The sequence below is a fragment of the Falco punctatus genome (assembly GCF_963210335.1).
Source record: "Falco punctatus genome assembly, chromosome: 3".
NCBI lineage: Eukaryota > Metazoa > Chordata > Aves > Falconiformes > Falconidae > Falco > Falco punctatus.
Window position 1 is genome coordinate 62,859,861 of NC_137582.1, and position 9,219 is coordinate 62,869,079.

Consider the following 9,219-nt stretch of genomic DNA (forward strand, 5'->3'; position numbering starts at 1 on the left):
TTGTAAGTCCTGCAAAGAATGGGTGGGAAGAAATTCTGTCTGGAATTCACATTCAAAAGAGGAGTTCTATTTGTTGACAGTGTAGGGTTTTTGTTTGGTGGTGTGTTTTGTTTTGTTTTTTACTGCAAAGAGATTGTCTTTAAGAAGATTACTTTTAAGTGATGTAAAGATACAGATGAAACATTAAAAAACACTTGCCTTTTAAAAACCTTTGGTTAAATTCTGTTTCTGGAAGGACTACCAGACTATGTCTATCTAAAAAAAGTTTGAAAACTGAGGTGTTTGTATTGCCTTCAGAAGCCATCTGAAATAAGTTGCTTACAGGGTAGTATATATTTCAGATATTACTAAAAGGTGAAACTATTTATTTTTGCTTGACTAATTATTTTTGTTTCTGGTAGTCACCATTCTGGATGTCAGGAGTCAATACCCATTGATATTGCTGCCACTCAGCACTTCCAGCTTGTTGCTTGTATACCCTATATTTTATAACATTCACTCTAGGCTTTTGAGAATTAAGACAGCCACTCGTTATGTTTGGTATGTTTTTGTGCAATCTGAGTAGTAGAGGAATTATGTAACCTAAAAAGATGCAATGTAAAATTTTAAACCACTGTTTGAGGATAGGTATACTGACTTGCAATGATTCAGTGAAGTATTTCTTAATGTGGAGGCAATTAGAAGTAATTGAAATTATTTTACTAGCTTCAAATTGGTGGAATTTAAAAAAGAATTGCAAATCTGTACTTGTCACGTGACTTCTGAAGGAAAGAAATGTAGTGACTTTGCTCTAAAAGTAGTTTTGTGCATTGTCAGTCTTATTGCAAAGAGGCAAACCAAAGTTACCTAAGTAAAACTAGCAGCAATAAAGTATTGTAGTACTTGTATAATCAGTAGGAAAGAGTGACCTTTATAGTCAAAGTCCCTGAGAAGAATATCAGATGATCAAATCTATAAAAATAAACTTGATGATCTCGTGCACATCCAATATACCGTTTCGGCGATAATCAAAACTAGACAAGAATTGCTTTATCTGGTAAGATTTACTTGTTTATTAGCAAGTATGTAAATAATTGCCTTTTTACAGATCCCACCATTACATCAATGTGCCAGTCCAGTTCAAGCCAAAGGCAGAAGGAAGATTTGAAGGGCTCTTTGTTGTGCTGACGACCAAATATGACTCAATTAATATTCGGCTCTGTGGTAAAGCTATTGAAAAAAAATAGAACAGTTTTATAAACCTTTGTAACAATTTATTAAAGTTCATGCCACTTAAAATATTCAGAGATTTGCTACTATGTTTCCATACTAACATCCTACTTGTTTTGCCCTGTGATGCTGCTTTGATGGAAAGTTTTCTGTAAGATGAATTATGGTGCTTGTTTTTAAAAATCTGTTTTCATAGTAAAAACACTGAGAGATAATGTTGTATGTTTTGAAGTTATCATGTTCTAATTTATGTTTCTGCACTTCAGTTGAAAAGGGAAGTTTTCTATTTTTGCATTTATTAGGAATAGTTAGATACTGATATATTTTATTTTAAGCATTGTAAATACAGAAATAAAATCTATGTGTTAACAGTTGATTCTACCCTATTTCTGTCTTTGGTTAGAGGATTCCTTGCTCTGGGTAAGGGATCAAGCTGCCTACTCCTAGGCAGTGCTAATTTTCTGGGGGGCTTTGGGGAGCAGGGGGAGGGATTTCGGTACAGAAGCTGACCTGTTAATATTATGTCCTCATCTGGTAAAGCTGGGACCAGACCTGACAATCAGCCCCTAACTTCTTACACAGTTCAGTGGAAGGCGTAAGCATTGTTTTTAACTCTAACAATGTGAAAACAGTGTAAACATGACCAATACTGCCTTCAGCCCTCCAGAATGATACATCTAACCCAGTATTCTGACTCTTAAGTGGTGAAAAGATGTTGCCTTGAGAGATGACGTAAGCCTGGCTTCTGTCTTTGGTTCACTTTGCTTGCATTTCCTCAGCATCCGGATTAGGGGTGGGAGGTACATTCCCACCTGTCTCCCCCTTTTTTTTTCCTCCCCATTTATAGACCTGTTTGTGAATTTATCTGTTCACCTTTTTGAACCCTTTTGACACCTTGTTTTCACAACTTCATGTGGCAGCGAGCTCTAAAAGTTCACTGTGTACTCTTCTAACAAAATTTGTTTTTTGTGTGCTAAAGTGTCTTCTTTCTAATTTTGTTTAGTACTCTCCGGTTCTTTTATTGTAGGATTCAATGAACAACAGTTTCACAGTCAGCTTTCCTGTTGTTACCATGCCCTTTGTACCTTTTGGATTTGGCTGCTATTTTATTTCTGTAGCGTGGAGCTGTGTCTCTGAAGTTGCCTTAAGTGAGAAATGTAGCTTTTTGACAGCATGGTTCTGTCACAGCATATGCACATTATTCCTTTCTTCAGATTGGTAGAAGTGTGAGAGAAATTCCTTTCAATATGTGATTGATTATTTAACTGCATTTTCAAACAACTGGAATTTGAAAAAACTGGGAGGAAAATTCTAAAATACCCAGTGCATTGGCTTTAACATAATACTGGTGGCATGTATCAAAGAATACTAAAGCTGCTCTTTCTTCACAAAACCTCGTTTCTCAGCAGTCTGGAGAAAGGAAGAGAAGATTTACTAAAAGAAATCAAACTAGACATCAAAAGACTTGCCATGTCCTTATTTGCCTATAAATGTATAAGCTCCTGTCTACTAGATACTGTGACCTTGTTTTTTGCCATCTCTCTGCCAGATGTTGCTTGCATGTTTCCCTAGTTGATGTGATGCCTGTGTACTCCTGAATACAGAACTGGAATGGAGGGAATCTTCTGTCTGCTGCCTTACCTCAGCAGGCTTGGCAGCTTCATTTGAGAAAGACTTCACTGTCCAAAAGCCTGTGTTGGTTCACTTTTGGAAGCATGATCAGAAGGCTCTTCTACAGCTGGAAAAAAGACTGAGCTCAATGTTACTATCTTCAAAGCCTTTGCATTTCCTAGTTGAGTATCTGCTAGCTGCCCTCTGTTGTAAAGTTGCCCTTGTCTCTTGCTAGTCTAGAATAACCCTTGTGAGATGCAAGTAGTATGGATTTCAGGTCATTAGTTCCAACTTCTACAGATTCTGTTCTGTTGCTTCATGTCATGTGTTAACGTAGCTAAAGTTTTACTGAAGAGAAGGCTTGGGATTTATTGTTCATGAAAGTCGTGCTTGCTGCTCTAGCAGCTGTTCTTGACCATCCACTTAAACCTGACATTTTAATAAGCTCTGTGGTTTAGTCTTATATGTTCAACTTGATGGTAGTAATTTCTGAACCAGTTTCTGGAGGGATTGATTAACCTTTACAGTTTTCTCAAGGACCTAGGTTTCTCAGTAGCAATTGTCTTTAGATGACTGGCTGGTTAATAAGGAAACTGGATCTCTGAGGAGGAAGGATGGATCGCTGTCTGTTAATAAGAGCTGTGTGGGGTTTGGGGTTTTTTTTGGTGCCTTCTACTATCCATTGGGACATTTTTAGTAGTTGTTTCCAGAAGGTTATATGACCACAGATCTGTGGTAAGATCCTTTGTAACATTGGTTTCTCTAAAGATAAAAATAACTCTTTAAGTTCCAAAATTTTTGTCAAAGATTGATGGTGATTTTCAGTTTATTCTAGATTATTTTACTTCTAAAATTGAATTTTGCAGAATTAAGCCTTCATGACTTTGATGCTGGACCAGTCTGTGTTCCTCATATATTAATAAGACAAGCCTCTTTAAAAAAAAAATGCATTGTTGCTGTCTCTGCCTAAGGAGTTGAAACAGCTGTCAGTATTGTCACAGAGAATTTCCCCCTAAGTAGTGGTCTTTGTACATGAGCGCCTTTGAATTGGTATAAGAAACTCCAATTTTGGATAACTGTTTATTTGGTCTAAATTCAGAATTGCCTTTGTGTGCTGTTTTTGTGGTAGGCTTCTGTCCGGGACTCTGTTCACCTTTCTGTTACAGGCTTTTCTTGAATTCTTGAGATGAGAAGATGAGAAGAACCGGGAGGAATGGTTATGCATTCTTTCCTATGTTGCCACCTGGCTTGAATGCGTGTATAGGGGTGTGTGTGTATACATATGGGTGAAACACATTTTGAAGAGTGGGTATGAGCAAATGACCTGCTGTTGTTATTCAAGGGAATCCTGGTTTGCAGGCGATGCTAAATATTTGGCATCTGTTTGCAGCCTGTTTTGCTTGATTCATTTCTAACAACAATGACTGACTTCGCAGCGTGAAGAGCAAGTTACAGGCTGACAACTCCATGACCAAACTCTGTGCTGGAGAGCACCCCTAGAGCACTTGTCCCAGCAGTAGTTTTGGCTCTTTGCATCGTATTACTATACTAGTATTTTGAAGAAAATTCTAAGTGATTCCAGGCGATGTAAGAAGGATAGGTAATCTTCTAATATTTTAGCTGTTCTACTGCTTAGTCTCTTGTTTCACAAATGTTTAATGGGATTTTCTGTTAGTATTATATGATGTGTAATTAACCCACCTGCTGAAGAATGAAATGTGCATGACTTTATTCTCTCCACTCTCCTGCAATTTAAGTATCCCCCTACTGTTTTGGTATGGTTACAACAGTCATTAGACATATTGGCATCTGTGGACATGAACCTTGTCATATTTAGGTAAAGCAAATCATCTCTAGGAAAAGATAGGCTCTAATGTGTGCAATGCAAATGCAAAGACAGATTTGGTTATTTTTTATTTTTGGTGGGGTAGAGAGGGTGAGGAAGAGGAAAGGAATACTTCAGTGGAAGCGAAAATCTGATAGACAGCTAATTCATCAGTTCTAGATGAAGTTCTTCCACAGTAGTGAAGGTGCAAGAGCTGGAATGTAGCCAATGTATTTTTACTTGCAAAGTGAGAACATCAGTGGGACTTCAAAAGTCTTGAAGAAGTCACTTCAATCTGCTTCCATTCCTAGTCCATAAAATGAGACTTGCTTCCTTTCCCTGTGGTTGCTTTATCTATGTAGTAAGCCTTTGTAGTCGAGACCGTCTTGCTTTGAGTTGTCCAGTGGTTACTGTGAAAGCCCTGATCTCTGTGTCTACATCTTTCAGGGATACAGAAAAGTGAAATAATTTTGACCAAATCTCAAAGACTGCAGATTTGGTTAAGAGTTTAAACCATGATACTTTTGTTAAAATAATCAGAATTAGCTTTGGGTATAGTTCTCTCATTTTAATCATTGTCAATTTTGAAACTTTTTTTCAGTTTTTCTCCTGTTGTTGGATGCAATCCTTTGTCTCGGACTGGGAAGACTGGCTCAAACATGCCAAGCAGGCAAATTTAGAAAAACCAAACCAAACCCCAAACAATGTCTCTTTAATTATAGTAATCTTACTTGTTGGTTTTAAGACCAGTCAGAGAGAAAATTCAGAAATAATGGCTTTTAAAAAATAATTTAAGTGTCTAACACTGGGAATGTCTGTACCTGCTCAACCTAATTGGGATATTAGTAATCATAATTATTCAACAGCTTCGGAAAGTTTTCACATCACTGACTACAAATGGAGTTATAATACATTCTGTACACGTGCTTCAGTGTGTTTTGGAGATTGTTGCCCTGGCATCTGAAACTAATTAGTGTTCAGAAAACCTAGCAAAGGTACATATCAAGGCCTGGCTGTCTAGAAAATTACTTTGATTGTATAAAGGTTAAAATGGTAAAGAGAATTTTGTGAGGGTTTTTTGGTGTACAAAGTAATTTACCGAGGGCAGTGGTGGCTTTTTGAAGTAGAGTATTAAAGACTTTTGGACGTTTCTGTGGTAGGAATGCCTGTCAGGTGAAATGCTGGTATATTCTTGCTCCTATGATTTGTGGAGGAGTTGGGAGGCTACAGGGCTATCAGAGTTTGCTATGAGGTTAGTAGGTAATGTATCTTACATATGTGAAGTATATTAGCTTTCTATATTGTAGCATCTTCGGAAATGAGAAAAGGCATTATAGGAAGAAAAGTCCATGGAAGCTAATGAAAGAGTGAGCATTTGACATAAGATCAGTTGTCCCTGGGATTGTAACTGAATATCCTGACTTCTGTTCACAGCTGTCTTGTTTGTACTTTCCCCCTCCCCTGCAAAACTAGATAATAGAAGTTAATGCCTTACTGTTTTCATTGTATAGCATAGGTGAAGAGTATGCATGTCTTCTAATCGATGACAGACTTCAAATATTTGCGTGAAGAATCCACCTACCTGCAGTGATGCCTCATATTCAGTAAGATGACTGTTAATAATTTAAGTAGCAATGTTTGCATCATGTCAATTTTTTCACCAAATTTACCAGTAAAGTAGAATATTGGTTCTACCTTCCCATTTGAAAATCTGAGTTTGCATTAACAGTAGAATGTGCTTATTAACATTAATGATTTTTTTTTTTCATTACAACATTACATTAGTTCACTGATACGTTATGTAATATGGAATCTGCATTACAGGTTCATAAGGTATGGTAACTTGAAGTACAGAATGAATAAGTACTGCAAGCTGGAATATGATGGATTAAAAAGAGGGGTTTCTTGAAACATTTTATTCATTGACTTAAACTGCTCCTTAAACCTTTTCAGACTTAATGTAATGTTGTGCTGAATCTAAAGTAACAGCACAAACACCTTGCAGCATAAGAAAGTTAAGACAGAAGATGAACAATGCAGCTTTCAATAGCATACTGTTTGGCTCCAAAGTTTTCCTAAGCTTATCCTTCAAGCTTGCTTGTTTTATTTTGGCTGTATGATTGTCTGAGGAGGCTCTTAACACGGGCAGTTTTAGATGAAAACTCAGATGGATATAAAGCACTTAGATTAATTTTCTGTAAACATTACCTGATCGTCTCTGAAAACTGGGTGCCTGAGTGGCACATTTTGGCTCTAGACATTGCAATTTGAAAACGTTAGTTTGATTTCTGCCTCTTCTCTCTGATTCTGGGAATGTGTAATTTCTGAAGCTGCTCAAAAGCTCAGAAAGATGCAACTAATTTTTTTTTGTTCTGAATATTTAGTATATTTACAAAAACCTGCTTCATCCCTATTACAAAAAGTGATGAGAATTTTGGGAACGGGAGGAAAAAATACAAAGTCAGTGCTGACAAGATGAAGCCTTTAATGTAGAAATACCACTTAAAAGGCTGGAATTTTTAAAGTATAAGCACTTTCTAAAGCCCTCTACCTTAATATTTTTCCTAATTAGCGTAGTCATTACTGCTATTGTATTAGCCAGTTATTTGTAATACTACTACATGTCTTTATGGCTCAAAATGCTGAATTCTGAAATAATTTGTGCTTGATTCCAGTGGCAGCTTGTTGTCTGGGAATGACATTTTCAGGTATAGCTTTCCTCACAGGCTCTCATCTATTGCCACCTGCCTAAATCTGACAGTTGAGCACCAGCTGGGAGTTATGACCCAGAGAAGTATAAAAGGGCTGGGGAGAGACAAAATGATCCATCAAGTCCTGCTTGTAAGTCAGGTCTCCAAACATGCATTTTCTACCCTATAAATTCAAAATTAAAATACTAATGGGTGTTCTTTTGTATTCATCCAACAATTGGTTCATTAGGTAGGTATGTACAAAGAGGCTCTGCTTGTCAATGCTGTTTGGCTCTAAAAGGAGGAAAAATCGGTAGGGGTTAGTCTAGTCGTGAAATGCCCCCACCCCTTTTTTACCTTCCTTCCATGTTTGTTCTATGAGGCTGGCGGTAGGTAATACTCATCCTGCATAGAGCTGGTTTTCATTGTGAGTATTCTGTCACTAGTCACAGCTGTCAGGTATGTCAGTCATGTAGTATTGTGGTGGTGTCAGAGACATAATCGGAGAGATTAGGTGGACACAAAGAGCTCTGAATGAGGTGGTAATTGCGTTCAGGGGGAAAAGAGAGTTAAAGAAAGAAACTTTCTTTTCTCACAAGATTCATTAAAGAGGTGACAGCTAATATATTAAAGCTGGAACAAGATAATTGTGGTAAGAATCTTTGTGTGTTCTCCCTAAAATGCAATGTGCTCACAATAAATATTCAAATGCTTATTTTGTGTTGTGAATACCAGATAACCATTTACAGTGAAATGCAACCTCTTTCAAAAAGTTTTAAATTCATTGCCAAGAATGTTCTAGGAACAGTTATAAAACTCAAAAGGAATATTGGTGCTATACTGAATCACAAAAATGCCATCTTATGAAAGCTTCTTTACAGGGATTTTCTTCAAATTGGTCTAAGTGATGGAAAAGAAATACCGAGATGCCAGCCATGGGCTATGTTCTTCCAGACTTTACTCTCTTTGAGTAGTACTTTGAATAGTACCTCTCCCCCTCCTCTCCTTTCTTTTTTTTTTTTTTTTTAACAGTGAGACTACTTGAGTATCTGTTTACATTATACTTGAGCTGTATTAATGCCATGCTTCAGAATTGTTACTTACCTGTAGGATCCAGGAAGGAATTCCCCTTCCCTTCCCTTCCTGGCTTCTGAAAGGGTTTTTTTTTGGGGGGTGGGGGTTTTGTGGTTTGTTGTGGTTTGTTTGTTTTGTTTGGGTTTTGGTTTTAGTGTGGGGTGTGTTTTTTTTCTTTTTCCCCTCCTCATTTCCCTCTCTACCTTCTTCTGAAGCACTGAAGACTGCTACAGGTAGCCACACAAGGTCGGCAGAGTACACTGGTACTTTCTTTGGCAATAGAGTCTTTAAAGCACCTGGTCAGTGTGTCTTGCTTCCTGTCACTAGATCTGGGGTCAGGTCCTCTGTCCCCTCAAGTCCAAACAGTCAGAGCTAAACACTCTTCTTCATGGTTTGAACCTTTTCCTTTGTACCTCTGGAAGCTTTTTAAGATTTCAGCTGTTGTAAGGGCTGTGGAAACTGTTGATCTGTACTCTCTCCTGCTGTTACGCTAGGGCTCGCATATGACAGATTTTAGTAATTTAATGTGGGCCAATGGATTCCTAGCCAAATAAGATGCTAGGAGAAAACATCAACAGCTTCTGAGTATTATATGTTAACAGAAGAGATGTTACATAGACCTTCCTGGCTTAGGAATTAATTCCGTGGATGCTTGTGATTGTGGCAATTTAAGCTTCCCTGACCAACCCGTGTTCTTTATGATCCCAGTGAACAGCTACATTGATTCCCTGGCATGGCCCAACTGCTGACAGACGGAATGGTTAATCTGAAATCAACACCACTGCTGAGTGTTCTTCACTACCAATGAGT

At 37.7% G+C, this 9,219-nt stretch overlaps 1 protein-coding gene across 5 annotated transcripts in view; it reads left to right on the plus strand.

Moving 5' to 3' along the window:
- CEP192 (centrosomal protein 192) overlaps window positions 1-8,971 on the plus strand; it is a 78,152-nt gene extending 69,181 nt beyond the window's left edge. For all 5 annotated transcript variants that reach the window (XM_080378091.1, XM_080378088.1, XM_080378090.1 and 2 more), the window contains one exon: window positions 1,088-8,971. In XM_080378091.1, coding sequence (XP_080234217.1) covers window positions 1,088-1,226 — 139 coding nt within the window. In that variant the 3' untranslated portion in view covers window positions 1,227-8,971. The remainder of the gene's footprint in view (window positions 1-1,087) is intronic.
- Window positions 8,972-9,219: the final 248 nt, after the last annotated feature.